Genomic DNA, 22,181 nt, shown 5'->3' on the forward strand with positions numbered 1-22,181 from the left:
CACCAGGGAAGCCCATCTCAACTTTTATTGGTATGAAATCTTAAGTTACTTAACTTATCTGGGCTTTGCTTTCTCCATCTATAAAGAATCAGGTTAGTTGATTTTTACCCATTGATCTATAAGTTACAGATAAGACTTTCTTGACCTACTTCACAAAATTGTTACTAAGAATTTTTTTAAAAAACATTCAAGATGCACTGTAAACTGTAAAGCACTGCATAAGTTTTAGGTATTACAATGCATGCATGCATTCTAAGTTGCTTCAGTCATGACCAACTCTCTGTGACCCTCTGAGCCCACCAGGCTCCTCTGTCTGTGGGGATTCTCCAGGCAAGAGTATTGGAGTGGGTTGACATGCCCTCCTCTGCGATCTTCCCAACCCAGAGATCAAACCCATGTGTCTCTTACATCTCCTACATTAGCAGACAAGTTCTTTACCACTAGCACCACCTGGGAAACCCCCAGGTACTATAATAAGTAATGTTAAAAGTATAACCCTAACCTTAAAATAATTAAGCCAGGTCATTTAAGAGACCGACCAATCTGCACACTCCAAGCGGATCCCCTTAGTTGAGGCTCCTATGAGACAATATGTGAATGCAGAATGCCACAGCTCTAAGTTAGAAGCACGGCCAGAGACTGCTAGCAGCAGAGCTGCCCAGTGAGGAAAGGAAGGCAGAGAACTGGCCAGGACAGGACAGACAGATAACACAGGCAACCAAGTGATTAAATAAACTGTCAGTAGATGAGACAGACTGGGAATAGGAGAGAGCAAAGCAGTGTGGGGACAGAGTTTGAACAGTAATCAGGTATGCTCACACATAATCTATAACTGCTTCATTATAGGGTAAAACCCCACATTTGCAAGTTAATAATAATACATAAGAAAGAACAACTCAAGAATTTTCCTCCTGTTCATCAGTTTCTCATTAAATTGGATATACTACTAAGGTGCTTTTCTCATTTTGGATATATTAAGTTATTAAAATGAACAACCAACTGTTAATGTCTTTAAATCCTAAAATTTTAGTATTATATCTGTGTAATGCAAATACCAGTGTTGAAACAAATGCATGGAAACAGCACAAAGAGCGGACGTAATTTTAGCAGGAAAGTACCTGTCTTTCTTAAATACAATCTAGAGACCAAATTATGAGTCCAACAGAAATCAGATGTAGCCAGCAGTCTACAGCCAAACTACCCTGAATGCACCCGATCTCCTCAGAGGTGGCCAGGAGGGTGCCATTTATCCGTACACTGACGCAACGCCATGCCTCATGTCCAGGTGCCTGAAACTCCAATTATTTATTATTAATCCACGTATGCATGTAAGCAAGTTCTCCCACAATTCTCTCCTGATGTTTCTAATTCAACTTTCTCCAATTATATCTATATATCACCCAGGAATATTTTTCTTTTCTGCTCCTAATGTTTTCTGCAAGGGTAAGTAATAAGGAAGTTTCCCTCCCCCACCTCCAACGTGCTTAAGATAACACAATGGTTAATTAATCTCTTGGCTTATCTTTTAAAACTGCTTAAAATATGTGTTTCCTATGAATAATCACCCTCAGTTACCCACATATATGAACAAGGGGAGGATTTGTGCACAACAGTATTTCCAAATGATTAATTCAATATTTCTACAAATTGCATATAGGATCTTTCAGCTCTTTTGTCAGAATTCGCCCAAACTAACCACTCAGCATTTTAGCCTTTTAAATGCATACTATCTCTCCCCTCTTATGTCCTACCATTTTTAAAACACAAAGGGCCAAAAGGATCAGCTTCTTGCCATGATCACATATAAGAGAGTGAACAGAGACGTGAATCAGAACGAAAAGCAATAAGGCAGAAAGATGTATTTTCCAGTATGTTCTTAAATGCAGTATTTACTATTATTAATATCATTGTTTACCAAAATGCTTTGCTCTCACAGAATAATATTGCCTTAAGGGATTATAGAAACTTGAATAGAGTTTAAATTACATCCAGCCAATGATTGGCCATGGGCATTACTCAGCTCTCTGAATTTAGGTTGCATAACTTTCCTAGCATCCCTAGTCCTCACCCATGTCTCCTTTAAGTGCTATGTGTTTCTTGAAAGTGAAGGAAATGAAAGATCTTTCAAATCCCCAGATAATCATCATACTCCAAAAAAAATAGTAACTTCTGAAATTAATAACACTTCTCTGGATATCCCAAAGAGAACAACCAGGACCCTGTACTTAATGACTTAAAATGTTACAAATAAATAAAAAACAGTATAACACATGGAGCTAAAGCTTTTCTAAGAGATTCTACCTATTTGTTACAATCTCTATATGTGTAATAATTGAAATATTTGTGTAATAATTAATTATACAATAATTGAATATTTGCGTAATAATTGAAAATTCATGCTGTCAATAGGCAAATTTAAAGTTTTTCTATTGTATACCCAGTTGTCCATAACATCTGAATTTATTTCCCTTTATTTACTTTCCCCAGCTGCCCTTTCATCTGGTGCAACAGTGCCAGTCGGGAGTCGACAGCTAAGCACTTTCCAGACTGTATCTGCTCAGTCGATTGGCAGTTGCCAGCTCCCTTCTTCTGGGGTCCTGGGCATCTATCCTTTAATTCCCATGGGTCCTATCACCCTTGCACCCTTTGGTCAAGGTAAGCCCTTTAGTTAGCAGTTCCTCACTTGGTGGGAGAGCCTCATCCACCCTCTGGTACCGGCTAACATCCTGGCGAACTGAAGGCAGCGATCGCAGTGGCTGGTGGCCGTTGGATTGACAACCTAGGATTAAAGGTAAACAGTTACCTGGGTATTGTTTTCCCCTTCAGTGTCAAAACAGCCCTTGTTAAAAAAAACACTCTACATAAATCCTGGGGCCAACCACAATTCCCATCCCTCCCCTCTTCTGCCTTTTCCCACGCTGGCCTCGGTCCTAGTCATGCACCAATGCTTTAGGGTCACACAGTGATCTCAAGATAATGAATGGAGAAAAAAATATATGGAGGAAGAAAAAAGGGGATACTTTAGGTAGCAAACAAATTGCAGGATAAGAAAATCATTTCTATTTCTGAGTCTATGCTATTTAGGCATATAATATTATCCTCGGACTTTCTGATGCATCTATAATAAAACAGTTTGAAGGAATCATTCTACCAATCCACATTCACTGAGACAGAAAGCAAATTTTACATGTAAACTTGCATCCTCAGACACTCAAACAGCATATTTTCCACGTGTCAGAACACATCACCTAACTTAGCAGACATTTCTTATACTGCAGAAGGCAAAAAACGACTTTTGACGCAAAGCACACATGAACCTTCTGCTTTGAAGCTTCGTGCAATAAAGAGCGACTTAAGATGTTCCAGAAAACCTCACAGATAATACTGGTAGATGCTGTCAGCCTGTCTGGCTTGGTATCTACACACCTAGAAATTCCTTATTAAACGCCTCTTCACACTGCCCAGATGAGAGAACCGAGCCCTGGGCACATGAATGCAATGGTGCGCAGCACGCACACGTGCAGTTTGCTCCTGTACATCTGCCCTTAGGCACTCTAGGCCTCCAGGGCTGTGTGGACCACAGGCTCCCCCACCCAACAGGCCACTTTCCTAGGGAAAGCAGGTGCTCACATTCATACAGAGCCTTGAAGTTCATTATTTGACAGCCCTCTTATTTCAGCAGTAGAAGATCCATTAAAAAAAAAAAAAAAAAAGCTGTTGAACCCAAGGGTGAAGAATTCAGCTAATACTTGACCTGCAGCATAATTTACACTGAGGGACAACCCTCTGAGCAGGTATGCCTGAGACACAGGCCACCTTGTCTTCTACATCATACCTCCAATTGCGCCCTCCTCCTGGGCAGTGGCCCCTTCACAAGCCCCTGGGGTATCCCGAGCAGCTCCCTCTTCTTGGGGCTGGCTCTCAGCAGCAGCAGCAGCTCCCTCCAGGCTCTCCCTCCGCTGCCAGACCTCCCCCACCTCCTCCTGGTCAGGTACAGTGGCCGGTTCTGACCCTGGCCCTTCCTCCTCTCCACTGGGCACCTGCACCACAGGTAAGGAACCAGGAGTGCATATGGAATCCTGGGACCCTTCGGCAGGGCCGCTGCTGGCAGGCTCTGCTGCACAGGCTCCATCTTCCTCCTCCTGAGAAGAAAAGGCTGGAGTTTCAGGGAACCGTGCGCTCTCAAGAGATGAGCACCGTGTCTCCACCGAGGAGAGCTGTGTGGTAACACTCTCATTGCAGGAGCTGTCGGCCCCTTCCAGGTCACTCTCTCCCTCAGGCCTAGTGCTGGCCTCGCTCACGCTCTCTGTCCTGGCAGGGTCGCTGGGCTCTGTTTCTGAGGACACCTGGGAAGGCTCAGACCCCTGATCGAGGGACTCTGTCTCACTGACGGCTCTTCGGCTCCCCCCGGACGTGTCAGAAGTGCCCGTGTCGGCCCCACTTGTGGGCTGATCCACCTCCTGAGAGCCACACAATTCAGTGCTGCCCTGGTCCACACTCGGTTGAGACTCTGGGCCATTCTCGCTTTCATGTGGGACTGGGCCTGAGGGTAAAGAGGTCTCTGCAAGCTCTGGAAGGTTTCCCGGCTTATCCTCAAAGGAAGCAGCTTCATTAATGGAGGCTTCCTCAGTCTCCACTGGGTTGTCCTCTGGCTTTGTCTGAGATGTCAGGCTCCCATCATCAGTTCTTGATGCCCTGCTAAACATGATCAAGCCTCCTTCCTCCTCCAAGGAGGATGGATAGCCCAGGTCTTGCTGGAACTCGTGGTCTTCTTCATCTGAGTCGATATGAAGCATTGCATTGAGTCTTGTGTCAGTGGGAAAACTACTCCTTAGCTTCGGAGAGGCTCCCACGGACCTCTCCGAGCAAGCAGCTGCACCTGACCTAGAATGGCCATTGTGTTCAATAGCATCTAAATAATCATTGAGTGAATCCTGACGTCCTCTGGGAGGTGAGGTCCTTGAAGAAGTAGAAGTTAATTCTTCTGTGTCTATTTCCAGAGTAGAACTAGTCCTGAGAGAATGCTTGGGCGTCCCATCAGCACTTTCCTCAGAAACTGGTCCATTGGAACAAACTGGGCTGTCGTGATGGCCCCCTGGCATGTCCTCCTCATCAGAAGGGCTTCCTAGGTCTCCGTTCACAGAACTGACTCCAAGTATTGTGCCAACAGCTTCTGGAGAGGCATCTGAAGGAGAAAACAGCATTGATAAAAACAAAGGCGCTATTATGAATTAACTTTTAATATCCTAATTCTTTGCCGCCAGTCAGTTCAAAGAATTTAGTCATCCCATTGAGGACTCTTCACAGCAAGGGTCCCCAGCCCCAGGGGCACACACTGGAAAAGTCCGCATAGCAGAAGGTGAGTGGCAGGCAAGTGAGTGAAGCCTCATCTACATTTACAGCCTCTCCACATCACTCACATTATGCCTGAGCTCTGCTTTCTGTCAGTTGCAGCATAATAAATGGAATGCACTTGAATTATCACAAAGCCATCCCCCATATCCCTGGTCTGTGGAAAAACTGTCTTCCATGAGACCAGTCTCTGGTGCCAGAAAGGCTGGGGACTGTTTTGCAGTTATCACAGCTTGCTAAGATTCACTGCTCACTACTAAACAGGTATATATATTGCATGACACATGAGGTTTTATATGTTCACTACTGCTGAAAATTCCACATCCCAGTTTCCAAACACAGATAAAAACCTAAGTGAGATTTTTCTTTTTATATAAACAGGCTTTCATATCTGCTTGGAAAACTTTAGCTATCATTCAATAGCTATTTTATGTTTAGAACAGGACACAAACAATTCTATTCAAATGTAAACTGACAACAGAGTAAGATTCAAATGTAAACTGGCAACAGAGTAAGATTTAACAAGTTCTACCTACAGTGATGTATTTACACAGATATCTCACCTTCATGCACAGAAGATGTGACCTCCACTCTGAACTGGAGGTACCCACTCACATGGTCAGCTGGGAGCCTTCTGCCAAGGTTGTAGCTGAGCATCTGGTCACTGCAAGAATAGAAATGGTTCTTTCATCCTACTATTCTGCTGTCAGGCTTCATCTTCTTCCTACAGGCCACCCCCTAAACCCCACATATTTCTCTTAAAACTTTCATACTCATGAGAAAATGAAAAGGCATGTTAGAGTCAACATAATATTATTCATTTGTATAAATGAATACTTATAAACCCAGGGATAAAAAGGAATCTTGTCACAAGGAAAATTATTAATAAATGCAATACAATACAAAATGCAATATAATGTTGTTATGATTTTTTAAAGGGCACTGATTTGTTCTCTCACAGCTAACAGTGATCAGGAAAAGGACATTTTAAAAGCCATCAAGAAGCTGGAAAAGGCCTAAAATTGTGAGTGTTTCCTGACTTAAATGTAAATGAATAGAGGGCCAGGGTCCTTAGCATTTAGCATGAGGCAAGAATACTTTCTCCGGGGGGGCCTCCAGACCCAGGGATTGAACCGGGTCTCCCACATTGCAGGCAATTTCTTACCAGGGAAGCCCCTCTAAAAAGACAGGCACAGGGAATTCCCTGGTAGTCCAGTGGTTACAACTCCGTGCTTCCACTGTAAAGGGCAGGGGTTTGACCCCTGTTTGGGGAACTAAGATATGCCATGTGGCATGGACAAAAGAAAAGGCAAACAGAGGTAAAGGTCATCACATGGAGGGCACAGAGCTGCTACATTCTGAAGAACAGGAGTGGAGAGCTAGGAGAGAGCTGTGTGAGAACAGGCCAGGCTCTGGTAGCTGCTCCCGCTGTGTGAGGGGCAGGAGGCTGCCGCACCTCCCCTTTCTCATTTGTAGAGTAAGGGGCTCGCTCTTGGCCCTCACTTGGTGGGGGTGACTATCACTGATTCTCTGGGCAACTTGTGAGCGATACTGATGGGACGGTTGGAGAAGCTGGCTGCACCACCTGGTGGGGTCTTGTTGCCATGCTGGCAGGTGGACTGGAGGGGCCCATGCAACCGGACCTGCCTAGCCTCTGCTCCATCTTAGCTCCAGGCTCAGGCTATCGGCTTCCTTGAGGATGAAACAGATGATATTTTTCAACTCTGTGTTTATTTCCAAAGTCAAATACGATTACATCATCTCCTTGTCTGCAAGTAACTTTCATTCTGAATCTGATGCATTCTTAATTAAGGAAAATAATCAGAGGGATAGGACCAAATCACACCATCTCTGTTCTCACACTGCCCTCTAATGGCAACTTTAGGAGGAAAACATAAGGCCTCCACCTAATACTTGAACCACTGTAGAGTTCAGAGCCTCTGGTCCCTATTAATTACTAATCTACATGACAATTTCCCTTGTTCTCTACCTCCTCGGCATAATTTTAAATAGACGTTATCTGTTTAAAAGAACACATGCTAACATAAAATCCCAGCTCAGCTCTTATGAATTTCTTTGGCTTAATACAAAGAATTTCTTAAAACAATAAGATTGTTTCCTTTACTTTTTACTTTTTCTTCCCTATAAATTTTGTAATAAATATTTGACTGATGCTCTTAAAATGCTTTGTTTCCCCTATCTGAGTGCTAATACCCTAATAAGGGCTTTGCATGCATCATCGCCTTCGATCCTCCCTGTGAGCCAGGTGGTGGCCCTGTTTTCCAGAAGAGGAAGTTGAGGCACAGGGAGGATAGGTAATTTGCCCAAGGCCAGACAACAATTAAGTGACAGAACCATGATTAGAACACACATATTTATGACATAGAAGCCCCTGCTCTGTAGGCCCCAGATCATATCTCATTTTATGAGCATGTTCCATAATCCTCGGCTGCTTTAAGTAGCATGGATTTTAGTGATATTTACTCATGGCTCATCCCAATGCAATTGACATCACAATGTTTTGTGTACTTAAGCTGGTATTTTAAGGAAATTTTTTCCTGTAAAGTGATGTTTTGGCATTAACTATTAGATGATACAAGTATGTTAAATGCTATTACAATGTTCTAATAATTCTACAACGACTATAACCTGCATAACAGAAGTGATGTCTTTTTCCTTGACTGCTGTCTTCCAGCCTTTAGACAGTGCCTGACATGCAGAGATGCTCCACCTTTGTCCACTAACCCATGAACCCAGCAGCAAACTACCTGAACCTGCTCTCAACAATGTGGTCCTCATCCATCTCTTTGGACATTCAGTCTTGGAATAATAAAATTTTCCCTTCTTTGCTAAAATCAAATTGACTCTCCTCTCCTCCTCTTTGGGTAATAAAAGTAAAGTGTTGGTGTTGATGATGAAGACTTTAAAAAGTGATGGATTTTAGCTAGGAAGTAAATGTTTAGCAGGGATTCTAAGAATGGGATCCATTCTTTTGCTCATTATCATATTCCCCATACCCAAAACAGTGCTTAACACTCAGTAGATACTATATGTATACACATCCACATATTTGTTGAGTAAATTTAACAAATGAGACTCTTTACTTTGAAAAAAGATTTTTTTAATAGATATTAGTGCTGTTTTTCACCCAAACCGACAAGATACTCAACTCTCCCATCTCTAAGTATAGGAAAGACTCCCTATTCAGAAACTCCAAGTCAGGGGGTTTCATCCTGGCTGAGAGACTGCCAGGGGATTCACCTGGTTCTTATTCTTCCTCAGTTTCATCTGGCTCATCCTGCCTCTTTCCTGTGATAGATAATTGTGTACCCTATATTATACATTATTATGGTAGATAATTATAAAGAGTAAGTGCCCAAGAACTCCCACTGCCTGACTGAGGCATTTTCTCACTAGTGTAATCAGAGCAAATGACAAAGCATGGGAAAGTGATGTGCTTTTTGGACAGAATGCAAGCCACTCTCTGAAAAAAATGTCACATTCAAACCAGTACTCTTGAAATAGGTAATCAGTAAGGAGTTTCAGCTCATCCTATAAAATTTTGCCACATGAAACTTCAATTGCTTCAGAGAGTTGCAGTCTACAAAACACATAAGTAAAGAAAACTCATTATTTTTCAAGATGTATCAATTACTTGATAGAAAGTAATAATCAGATTAAAAATATATTTAGATGCTAAGAGCAGATACACTAATATGTAGTATCATATTTATTTAATAAAGCAAATCCCTAAGTATCAGGCAATGCTTTTAATAAAACTTATGTGGAAATATTTCATAATTCTGGCATATCGCAAATTCATACTGGACTTCCTTCCAGTACACACAGAATCTATGCCAGGCAGTATTATGTATCCATTCTTTAAAAGACTGAATGAAAGTCAGCAAGTTAACAGGAGATTCAAGCACTAATAAGGCTTTATTTTTCCTTGTTTATTCTTATGGGTATACATAAATGGACACTTCTGTCAAAAATCACAGATATTATATAAATTATATGATTATACTTATGTAAATTAAATTATAAACATATTACATTCCCAATAGTTAATTCTCACCAATTATAATTTTTCATTTTCCATCAATCCTAAAAATAATTTTTTAAAACTTCCCAAAGCTGAAGCTCCAATACTTTGGCCACCTGATGCTAAGAGCCAACTCACTGGAAAAGACCCTGATGCTGGGAAAGACTGAAGGCAAAGGTAGAAGAGGCAACAGAGGATGAGACAGTTAGACAGTATCACTGATTCAATGGACATGAATTTGAGCAAACTCCAGAAGATAGTGGAGGACAGTGGAGCCTGGCATGCTGCAGTCCATGGTGTAGCAAAGAGCTGGACATGACTTAGCAACTGAACAACAACAACAAAAGAGTATTACCTCCACTAGAAGCAATAATTGCTGTCCTTAAAAATGACTGCAATTTCCCTGTTTTATCAAGTTAAACCAGGCTGCTAGAATTTCAGCATAATATTTCTACTTTACGTGGTCTGGCTCAACCATTGCCTCTAATGGACAGAGAATTAGATTCCATTAGAATCTCTTTAATTTCAGATGTCGAAGGGGTCTTTGAGATCATTTGGTCTAAAGACTATTTTTCAAATGAGGAAACTAATGTCTGAAAAAATCATGACTTGTCAAAATACTAAGAGGACAGTTAATTAGCTGCAAAGTGCCTATGAATGATCAACCTCTCAGCTGGATGAATATTCCATCACTGCCAGCCTTAAAATGTGGCAGAGAAGTCGAGATTCTGGGACAGACTGATCTGCTCAAATCCCAGCTCCACCACTGGCTTGCTAGCCTCAGATTCCTCATCTCTGAAATGGGTATAACAACACTGTTCACCTCGCAGAGCTGTCGAGATTATAGAAGCAGATGAGTGTAATTTACTTAACTCCTGACATAGAATAGGGCCATACCATCTTTTTTTTGTTTACTTTTGTTTATTATTGCTGCTACCACAACTACAGCTACTGTTTATCACTGATACTGCTGACTACCACCACTGTTATCATACATTCATAATGTTCTTCTAAAATGAAAAGGATGCCCCGTAGTGCTACCTCAGAGCAGCTGTGTTACTGAGTTTGCTGGTACTTACCATGTAAAAATATATACACCATTTATAATACGGAATGGAGGCATGTTATGATTTCTCAACTACTTGATTCACAGCTTACAAAAAGCTAACAGAAAGGAGACAGATGTCAAACCACATTTTAAAATTCTCTCAATGAGTAATTTCTAGTTGCCTAAATGAATGTCTTAGAGCTCTAAGCACATGTCTTAGAGCTCCACACTATCTTAGAGTCTAGGCTCTGTTTTAAATGGTCCTAAAATCAGGTGGTTTTGGTATCTTAGGCATAACAAAAATCTCTGGATAGGGTTAATTAGGATTGGGAGGTGTCAACCTGATACTGGCATCCTGTTCTAGGGAGAGGCTGTTATAGAAAGACTTCAATATACTCAAAAATCAATTGAGCACTGTGACATTTTACGCTGAAATGCTAATAGTAGGTACATCTTGGGAAAGATAGATAACTCAAAAAAGATAAATGAAAATAAAGTCCTTTTTATCCTGCACATTTTAAGGCATATGCCAGCACTTTCATTTTTAAAAGAAGTATGTTACCACTTCTTATCAGTGAGAAAAGCCCTAGGACTTCAAAGTATCATTTCAGTTGCTTCAGTGGAAGCTACTTGCAACAGGATCCCTGATTACCCAATGGCTTGCCGCTCCAGTAGCCTCTGGACTGGAATGGTGAGCTTCCCCAGGAAACGCTTAATGATAGGCCGGCTCTTAGCAAACTTGTCTTTAATTTCAATCTCTAAGACATCAGTAAGGAGTGCAAAAAAGGAGTATTTCTGGAAACAAAACATAACACAAGTCAAAAAAGAAATACAAAATTATGTATATCATTTTATTAATATACATTACTATAAGAAAAAATAGTATCTCTTAAATTCTAATGACATAGAGAGTCTACATTGCCAGAAAAATCTGCAACAATTGTCAATCTTTTATTCACTCAGAATCATGAACAGTCACAAAGATTAAAAAGCAACAGTTTGGATCTAGATGACAAAGGAAGCACCTTCAATCATCCAACTCTTCTGGGTTGAATAGTTTGAGGAGATGCCATCAAATATTAAATTATGCACAATACAATTTTAGTGCTCACCACATTTATCCTATTTTAACTCCTTAATATTTAATATCCTGTTATATGGTGGCTTAGAATTAACCAATACTCTGATTAACAGCAAACTTAATTCCTCATCCCATGGTATTTTGAAGTTGGACATCATCGTCCTTCACTTAGTGGTTAAAACAGAAGCACCTAACGAATATTATGATTTCCCTGGTTTACAGCAAAATAAAACGATGTTCAAATAGGAGTTACTTAATTTAAAAGGCACACAGAGACATTTCTGCTGGGATAGAAAAATATAAGTATGAGGTTAAGATAAGCTTTGTTGTTTTCAGAATGCCATTGGAAAAAACTGGATCAGATATTAATAAGGATATAAAAGAAAAATAACCTGCTTTACTCATTTGCAAACACTTTCACATATATTACAAAGATAAAGTGTTTCTTTTTATGATGAGTGTCTCAGAAAAACTGAATGATGGAGCCAGAAATCTAACCTGAACCATTTGTCTCTGTCCCTGGTAGTATCTAGGCAACAACAATGACGTCTGACTAGTGCCAGCCAGCTTTACACTCAGGGGTCACTAAGTTTATATAGTCATAACAATTTAATTTCCCCAAAGGGCCATGAAGTTTAGCAATCTGCTTAATGGAAAAAGCACTTGCTTAGAATAAGACAGCAGAATTTAAGTAATACTTCTGCCCCTGAATAGCTAGTTACATGAACATTTTAAGCTTTTGTTTATTAATCACAAAAATAGAGAGATGAGAATATCATCCCTTACACACCCCTTTATCAGCCTGCACTGGTAACATGGCTAAGAACTCTGTGAATATCAAATGTTAGAAAAACAAAGTTATTGCTAGTATCATTACTATCTCCACTCTTTGCCTTCTAAGTGATCATCTTGCAATCATCTAACCTTCTAATGTGTTACATTAAGTGGTATTCCTTTAAGAGTTATTCACTATCTGGAGACAGTATTTCAAACCAGAAATAAAAAAACTGACAATATTTAGCCACTAACATAACCATGAAAACTGCCCAAGAGAAACATCTTGCTGTGCTGGCAAGTCTCAGCCAGCCACAGCTTTTCTCCAATTGGTTTTGGAACTCTTGAAACTCTCTCTCCAATGAAATACTGTTCAGCATTGTTAGAACATATTATTGTCATTAAACATTTAGGGAGTGATTTAATTAACTGTGCAACTCCCATGCCAATATACGTTTGTCTTAGCTCAGTTGGTAAAGAATCCACCTGCAATGCAAGAGACCCTGGTTTGATTCCTGGGTCAGGAAAATCTGCTGGAGAAGGGAAAGGCTACCCACTCCAGTATTCTGACCTGGAGAATTCCATGGACTGTATTGTCCATAGGGTCGCAGAGTCAGACATGACTGAGCGACTTGCACTTTCAGTTTCAGAAACACTCATTAAAACTAGTATGTGAACTGTGTCTTGATTCCCTGAGAAATGGTAGAACTCACACTTTGCTCACTAGAAGAGAAAAAACGTCTCTGTTCAGTCTGTGACAAAAAAATATTTCCAAGGGGAAAACCCTGGGCTTGATTTCACTAATATGGCACGCTGCAATGACTGGTAGCATATTGTAGTTATGAGAAAGTCTGAAGTACCATCAGCACAATCTGCCTTCCCCCAGGATGACAACTCCTCAACTGCCTCGTGTAATTAACCAAAATCTAGAAATAAAAAAAAACATTTGCCAAAGCCTGTAGGGAGAGAAATTCCTTTAATTTATATTGAGTATGTGCTAGAACAAAATATAAAAATTTTAAATAAAAATGGGATCAATATTACTGACTTTTCCTTCTGCCTCAGGCTCCCATATGGCTCTGCAAGGCACTGTTACTGATGCTGTCCTTACAAAATTTTGATATTTTGTCCATCATTAGTTTTTGCCTTGATTTTGATTTCTTTAAAAAAATATTGCACTGAAATATTAATTTTGATCATTGAGTCTTTTGAACCCTATAAATAATGCATCTGAGGGAAGTCCCTCATTTGCTTAACCCTGGATCCACCCCTGGTTAGAAGGGAATATCTCATTTTTATTGTACTCTTTTTCTAACAGAACTTCTAGACACCTAGCCATCTTACCCACACCCATGAGCAGCTGAATGATACAGAGACCAGTGGAGAGAGATGGAGTTGGCCAACTTCTTGTCAAGCAGAAGGTCTCTGACGATCATCTTACCTCTCGGTGCCAAATTGGGTTAGTGGTGTTACTGATGATAGTAGACCTCCTCTCCTGCCCATGGTGGGCACAGGTGGGGAAACTGCTCTTCTTCCCTGGCTGAATGGACATCTTAAGATAAGGGTCAGGATTGAAGAACATCCCTTTCTTTAGCCCAACTGCCCTAAGGTCTTTAAAGAAACAAAGAGAGGAGGAAGAAAGGAAGGAAAGAGAGAGGGAGAGGAAAGGGACAGAAGATAACAGATTCATATACTCTGATTAGAACAAGCAGATCAATGGCATTTCATTCTTAAATAATTACACAGGAAACTCTAAACAGAAAAACAGAAAAACTCTAATTCAGCAAAACAATAACAAAACTAATCACTCTATGATTGCTTAGATAAGTGAGGGCAAGTAGGTTATGACTAACTCCAGCAAAGGGTCCTCTAACAGGCTGCAGAATGAAGCCAAACTTGTATCACCACCTTATATACCTCAAATGACTTTCCTGGGTACCATCTTGATTCTAGTGTGTGCAGCTTCGCCACCTTTTTCTATGTAGCTTGGCAACCAGCACTTCACACAATGTCTTAAGAGAAATCCTTAGTAAATACTGTATTTAAAAAGAAAACCAATATGTCCTTTCTTGAGATAAAAGTGAATCTTCTACATAAATATACAAAATGTAGAGACTTGAGTTTAATTGGGGATGAAACTTCAGAGCACACATTCAGCTGTACCATATATAAAATGCCACATATATTCTACAAATGAATGTTAGATGAAAAAGAGACCAGAAGTATTTCTAAAATTTGATTGATATCTGCTATATTAAATAACTGTGAGGTTATTTTTTCAGCAGCCTGTTAAGTAAGTTAAATATTTGTTAAAAGTCCCATAACTCATTTTAGACTTACCAGTTGTTATTTCACACAATGCGAGCTGCTAAAATTTCTGGCTAACGTCTGGTTAGTGAAGAGACTAACACTTTTTAAAATGGTCAAGCTACAGGATGCAAAAATGTCAGGAAATAAAGCTGGCTTCACAGGATCCCCAATGCCTTTCTGAGAATATCAGTTAGGATAAGGCTGGCTTGAGAGCTAAGTGCTCTTGAAAGCTTGTGGAGAATAGACAGTTTCTAGGTAACTTAATACAGTTATGATCAGTGTAGGGAAGTCCTGACCACTGATTCAGAAAAAGAATTCTGTGGATAGGCTCTGAACCCTCAAAGACCTTGTGTGTGTGTGCTAAGTTGCTTCAGTGACATCTGATGCTTTGCGACGCTATGGACTGTAGTCTGCTGGATTCCTATGTCCATGGGATTCTCCAGGCAAGAATACTGGAGTGGGTTGCCATGCCCTCCTCCAGAGGATTTTCCCAGCCCAAGGATCAAACCCAGATCTCCTGCATTGCAGGTAAATTCTTCACCATTTGAGCTACCGAGGAAGCCCTCGGGGGATGTCTCCTGCATTGACAGGTGGGTTCTTGACCACTGAGACACCTAGGAAGCCCCTCAGAGACCTCTGAATGACCCGAATCAGCTGGGGAAGAAACCCTATAGAGTAACTTCACATTTTTTAAAAGGTCACCAGGGTCATCCTACTCAAATCCACCATTCCTGAAATACAAAGCCTTTCTCAGAAGGACCGAATTGGCCTGGGGTTGCCCATAGCATCATATTCTCTAAGGAGTGCTCCCTGGAAGAAGTTTACCAATGGCCAAAAAAAAACAAACAAACAAACTTGCGGCCTAGATAACATGTGATGAAAACACACCAGGACTGTTTAATGTCTCATAACTGGCAGCAGAGGGAGGCAGTCTAACACGTCAGAGAAGATTGAAAGACTCAACCAAGAGGACCTTATGTTAAGAACACTGCGTGGAAGATAGTAAGATCTTTGATCTAAAAGCCCATGGGAGAAGGGAAAGACTGAGCAAATAACTAGACAGGCACTTCAGAGAAGCTGCTGTAATCTCATTAGCCTCATGGATCCCATCTCTGGCAAGTCCTACAATGGAATCATTATTAATACATCACTTGTATCTTACTGTCAATTTAATAATGCTACATGTTGTCACTTGGTTTTATTTGGTAACTTTGAGAAAAACTACAATTTGAATATTTTCTTATCCTTATTGTTGGGCTTGCCTCAGACTCAAAGACAAATGAATGATATTCTTTAGCTGTTAAAGGAATTTTTACTTTTCAAGAAGGGATTTCTTTGCAGTAAACAAGTACATGTACAGAAATGGCTGTCATGAAGTCTGACAGAGCTAAATTATTCATGCAAAACACTCCTTTGAAAACACAGCATCCACCAGAAGATTAAGCCACAGTGATGAAAGATGTCACTGTTAACCTTTTTCTACAAGAGACACTATACAAATAAGTCTTCATTAATAAACATAATAAACCACCAGTTATTTGTAGCCTAATTATACAGTTCACTTTATCCATATCTTGACTTCCTCTTTTATGTTTTACATATTTTATTGCTCATAAATATGCATAAAAGGTATGACAGGTTAAATATCTTTAACTTCTTACTTGGAGAAGAGGTTTAAGACTTTCATCAGAAAACAGTTTTTGCTTTATCTGTAGAGTTCAATTATTTGTGTTCCTACTTATTCACAGATAATCAAGAGCAGAATATTTGCAGAAAGATATTCTACAGAGCTTAAATGCTCTCCATAAATACTGTCATCCACTGTCAATATGCTACACCAGATGAATTATTTAGAATTACCATTGTAAAATTGCTTTCATCTTCTATACTTTTTAGACATTTCTGTATATCATCTGCAAATACTTGATCACATGGTAGGAAATAAAACAGATTTTAGATAGCTAGCCTTCATGTGTACTGCGGTGGATGTTGGAAAAAGTTGTATATAAAGAAAAAGCATCTGGCTATGCCCCAAAGCTTATTTTCTGCTTTTCAGGAAAATATCTTGGGATTTTTAGCTCTCATCTGGTCATTCTGGAATGGTGGGTTAATTAACATCCCCTCTGCGGTCAAAATCAACATGTGTGAGTCATGTTCACATAAATATTGATCACTTGAAAGCTTAGAGCAGTTATTCTAAAATAAGAAAACTGTGGCATGGGCAAACTAAGTTTTCTGGGCCATGGAGGTTTGTAAAGCTGTTCCTCATCTGTAAAGGAAGGGTTCATTTTTGTTCCTGCAACCCACCTGCACTCCTCCCCTAGAACCCTTAAGCACAGGTAGCCAACTGAAATATATTCAAAAGGAAGACAGATAAGGGGGGTGAGGAGTTTATCACATGCTGCGGTATACTTAGATTTTTAAAACCCTGAGGATTCCAACAAAAATATATCTATTGGTCAAATTTTAACTATTTATAGCCTCTGAGATTTACCAGAGAACAAATGCAAAAAGGTAGTTACGGTAAGTAACTTCATATGGGGAGGAGAAGGAACATGCTAGATCAGAAATGGATACTACAATGGCCTTGGGCCAGTAATGAGCTAACACATGAGCTTCCATCATCCATGATAATCATGCATCCATGGATGCATGTTTTCAAGATCAGCCTCCTAACTTTCACTATTAAAAATGTCAATTTTCATGAATAACATTTTCTGCAGTGAAGAAAAAAGTGAATCTATTGATAATTTAAATTTAAGAAGTACTACACCAATGGAAAAAAATGAAAACATCTTATGGTGAGAGACATCTGTTAGAATTTATCTTACATGTGCTTCAGTACAGTTGTCTGTTTCAAAAGTCCATTTCAAATATTGATTTCCTTAATCAGTAGTCATATATGGATGTGAGAGTTGGACTATAAAGAAAGCTGCTGCTGCTGCTGCTGCATGCTGAAGAATTGATGCTTTTGAACTGTGGTGTTAGAGAAAACACTTGAGAGTCCCTTGGACTGCAAGGAGATCAAACCAGTCCATCCTAAAGGAAATCAGTCCTGACTATTCATTGGAAGGAATGATGCTGAAACTGAAACTCCAATACTTTGGCTACCTGAAGAACTAACTCATTTGAAAAGACCCCGATGCTGGGAAAGATTGAAGGCTGGAGGAGAAGGGGATGACAGAGGATGAGATGGTTGGATGGCATCACCAACTCGATGGACATGAGTTTGGGTAAGCTCCAGGAGTTGGTGATGGACAGGGAAGCCTGGCGTGCTGCAGTCCATGAGGTCACAAAGAGTTGGACACGACTAAGCAACTGAACTGGAGAGTTTGCTTCATCTTTGTTGTTGTTGCACAATTGCTAAGTTGTGTCCTACTCTTTGCAAACCCATGCACTGCAGCACACCAGGCTCTCTTGTCCCCCACTATCTTCTGGAGTTTGCTCAAATTCATGTCCACTGAATCAGTGATGCTATATAACCATCTCATTCTCTGTCACACAATTCTCCTTTTGTGTTCAGTCTTCTAGCATCAAGGTCTTTTCAGCTGTTAGAATCAGGTGGCCAAAGTACTGGCGCTTCAGCTTCAGCAACAGTCCTTCCAATGAATACTAAATGTTGATCTCCTTTAGGATTGCCTGGTTTGCTTCTGCAGTCCAGAAAAAAATCAGGAGTATTCTCTAGCAACACAATTCAAAAGCATTCATTTTTTGGTGCTCAGTCCTCTTTATGGTCCAACTTTCAAATGATGACAGGAAAAACCATAGCTTTACCTATACAGACTTTTGTCAGCAAATTGACATCCCTTCTTTTTAGTATGTTAGTTATAACTTTCCTTCCAAGGAGAAAGCATCTTTTAATTTCATGGCTGCAGTCACAGTCCACAGTCATTTTTGTGATCAAGAAAATAAAATCTGTCACTGGTTCCACTTTACCCCCATCTATTTGACATGAAGTGATGGGACTAGGGATAGGATTGTCTTCATGACCCAGATAATCATGATGGTGTGATCACTCACCTAGAGCCAGATATCCTGGAATGCAAAGTCAATTGGACTTTAGGAAGCATCACTACAAACAAGGCTAGTGGAGGTGATGGAATTCCAGCTGAGTTATTTCAAATCCTAAATGATGATGCTGTTAAAGTGCTGCACTCAATATGTCAGCAAATTTGGAAAATAAGCAGTGGCCGCAGGACTGGAAAAGGTCAGGTTTCATTCCAATTCCAAAGAAAGGCAATGCTAAAGAATGCTCAAATTACCGTACAATTGCACTCATCTCACATGCTAGCAAAGTCATGCTCAAAATTCTCCAAGCCGGGCTTCAACAGTACATGAACTGTGACCTTCCAGATGTTTAAGATGGAATTAGAAAAGGCAGAGGAACCAGAGATTAAATCGTGAACATCCACTGGATCATTGAAACAGCAAGAAAGTTCCAGAAAAACATCTACCTCTGCTTTATTGACTATGCCAAAGCCTTCGACTGTGTGGATCACAACAAACTGTGGGAAATTCTGAAAGAGATGGGAATACCAGACCACCTGACCTGCCTCCTGAGAAATCTGTATGCAGGTCAAGAAGCAACAGTTAGAACCAGACATGGAACAGACTGGTTTCAAATCAGGAAAGGAGGATGTCAAGGCTGTTCATTGTCATCCTGCTTATTTAACTTATATGCAGAGTACATCATGAGAAACACTGGGCTGGAAGAAGCACAAGCTGGAAGCAATATTGTAGGGAGAAATATCAATAACCTCAGATATGCAGATGACACCACCCTTATGGCAGAAAGTGAAGAAGAACTAAAGAGTCTCTTGATGAAAGTGAAAGAGGACAGTGAAAAAGTTGGCTTAAAGCTCAGCATTCAGAAAACTAAGATTATAGCATCTGGTCCCATCACTTCATGGGAAATAGATGGAGAAACAGTGGAAACAGTGTCAGACTTTATTTTTGGGGGCTCCTAAATCACTGCAGATGATGACTGCAGCCATGAAATTAAAAGATGCTTAGTCCTTGGAAGAAAAGTTATGACCAACCTAGACAGCATATTAGAAAGCAGAGACATTACTTTGCCAACAAAGGTCTATCTAGTGAAAGCTAGGGTTTTTCCAGTAGTCATGTATGGATGTGAGAGTTGGACTATGAAGAAAGCTGAGAACCGAAGAATTGATGCTTCTGAATTGTGGTGCTGGAAAAGACTCTTGAGAGTCCCTTGGACTGCAAGTCCATCCTAAAGGAAAACAGTCCTAAAGGAAATCAGTCCTGAATATTCATTGGAAGGACTAATGCTGAAGCTGAAACTCCAATACTTTGGCACCTGATGCAAAGAACTTACTCATTTGAAAAGACCCTGATGCTGGGAAAGACTGAAGGTAGGAAGAGAAGGGGATGACAGAGGATGAGATGGTTGGAGATGGCATCACTGCCTCAATGGACATGAGTTTGAGTAAACTCCAGGAGTTGGTGATGAACAGGGAGGCCTGGCATGCTGCAGTCCATGGGGCCATGAAGAGTCAGATACGACTGAGCGACTGAACTGAACTGATGGGACTAGATGCCATGATCGTAGTTTTTTGAGTGCTGAGTTTCAACTCAGCTTTTTCCTCTCTCCTCTTTCATCAAAAGGTTCTTCAGTTTTTCTTCACTTCCTGCCATAAGAATGGTGTTATCTGCATACTTGAGGATGTTCATATTTCTCCCAGCAATCTGAATTCCATCTTGTGACTCATCCAGCTCGGTATTTTGAATGATGTACTCTGTATATAAGTTAAATAAGCAAGGTGACAATATATAGCCTTGTCATACTCCTTCCCCAATTTGGAACCAGTCCATTTTTCTATGTCCGGTTTTAACTGTTGCTTCTTTACCTGCATACAGGTTTCCTAGGAGACAGATTAGGTGGTCTAGTATGCCCATCTTTTAAAGAATTTTCCAGTTTCTTGTGATCCATATAGTCAAAGGCTTTAGCATAGTCAGTGAAGCAGAAATAGATGATTTTCTAGAACTCCCTTGCTTTCTCCATGATCCATGAATGTTGGCAAGTTGAACTCTGGTTCCTCTGTCTTTTTGAAACCCAGGTTGTACATCTGGTTCATGCATTGCTGAAGCCTAGCTTGAAGGATTTTGAGCGGAACCTTGCTAGCATGTGAAAGGAGTGCAATTGTATGCTACTTCATTCATTCTTTGGCATTGCCCTTCTTTGGGATTGCAATGAAAACTTTTCCAGTCCTGTGGCCACTGCTGAATTTTCCAAATTTGCTGACATACTCAGAGTGCAGGATTTTAACAGCATCATCTTTTAGGGTTTGAAATAGCTCAACTGGAATTCCATCATCTCCACTAGATTTGTTTGCAGTAATTCTTCCTAAGGCCCATTTGTCTTCACACTCCAGGATCTCCAGCTTTAGGTGAGTGCCCACACTATCATGGTTATCTGGGTCATTAGGACCTTTCTTGTATAGTTCATTTGTGTATTCTTGCAACCTCTTCTTCATCTCGTCTGCCTCTGTTAGGTGCTTGCTGTTTCTTTCCTTTATTGTGCCCATCTTTGCATGAAATGTTCCCTTGGTACTTCCAATTTTCTTGAAGAGATCACTAGTCCTTCCCATTCTGCTGTTTTCCTTTACTTATTTGCATGTTCATTTACGAAGGCCTTCATGTCTCTCTTTGATATTCTCGGGAACTCTGCATTCAGTTGGGTGTATCTTTCCCTTTCTCCCTTGTCTTTTGTTTTTCTTCTTTCCTCAGCTATTTGTAAAGTCTGCTTAGACAACCACTTTGTCTTTTTGCATTTCTTTTTCTTTGAGATGGTTTTGGTCACTGCCACCTGTACAATGTTACACACACGCATCCATGGTTCTCTGGGCAGTTTGTTTACCGGATCTAATCCCTTGAATCTGTTTGTCACCTCCACTGTATAATAAAGGATTTGATCTAGTTCATACCTGAGTAGCCTAGTCGTTTTCCCTACTTTCTGCAATTTAAGCCTGAATTTTGCAATAACGAGCTTAAGATCGAAGGCACAGTCAGCTCCAGGTCTTGTTTTTGCTGACTGTTTAGAGCTTCTCCAACTTCAGCTGCAAAGAACATAAATATCTCATTTCGGTATTGACCATCTGGTGATATCCATGTGTAGAGTTGTCTCTTGGGTGGCTGGAAAAGGGTGTTTGTTATGATCAGCATGTTTTCTTGACAAAACTCTGTTAGCCTTTGCCCTGGTTCATTTTGTACTCCAAGCCCAAACTTTCCTGTTTTTCCAGATATCTCCTAACTTTTGCATTCCAATCCCCTATGATGAAAAGGACATCTTTCTTTGGTGTTAGTTCTAGAAGGTCTTGTAGATCTTCATAACTGGTCAACTTCAACTTCTTTGGCATCAGTGGTTGGGGCACAGACTTGAATTACTGTGATGTTGAATATTTTGACTTGGAAACGAACTGAGATCATGCTGTTGTTCTTGCAGTTGCACCCAAGTACTGCATTTTGAACTCTTTTGTTGACCATGAGGGTTACTCCATTTCTTCTAAGGGATTCTTGCCCACAGTAGTAGATATAATGGTCATCTGAAT

General features: G+C 40.4%; 1 protein-coding gene across 7 annotated transcripts in view; it reads right to left on the minus strand.

Moving 5' to 3' along the window:
* The window catches only part of HECW2 (HECT, C2 and WW domain containing E3 ubiquitin protein ligase 2), a 446,556-nt gene that overhangs the window by 117,270 nt on the left and 307,105 nt on the right, over window positions 1–22,181 (minus strand). For all 7 annotated transcript variants that reach the window (XM_060411238.1, XM_060411235.1, XM_027965053.3 and 4 more), the window contains 5 exons: window positions 13,742–13,911; window positions 11,098–11,240; window positions 5,916–6,016; window positions 3,836–5,185; window positions 2,684–2,779 (listed from right to left, as the gene is read on the minus strand). In XM_060411238.1, the coding sequence (XP_060267221.1) occupies window positions 2,684–2,779; window positions 3,836–5,185; window positions 5,916–6,016; window positions 11,098–11,240; window positions 13,742–13,911 (1,860 nt within the window). The remainder of the gene's footprint in view (window positions 1–2,683; window positions 2,780–3,835; window positions 5,186–5,915; window positions 6,017–11,097; window positions 11,241–13,741; window positions 13,912–22,181) is intronic.

The sequence above is a fragment of the Ovis aries genome, chromosome 2, assembly GCF_016772045.2.
Source record: "Ovis aries strain OAR_USU_Benz2616 breed Rambouillet chromosome 2, ARS-UI_Ramb_v3.0, whole genome shotgun sequence".
In the NCBI taxonomy this organism is placed as follows: Eukaryota; Metazoa; Chordata; class Mammalia; order Artiodactyla; family Bovidae; genus Ovis; species Ovis aries.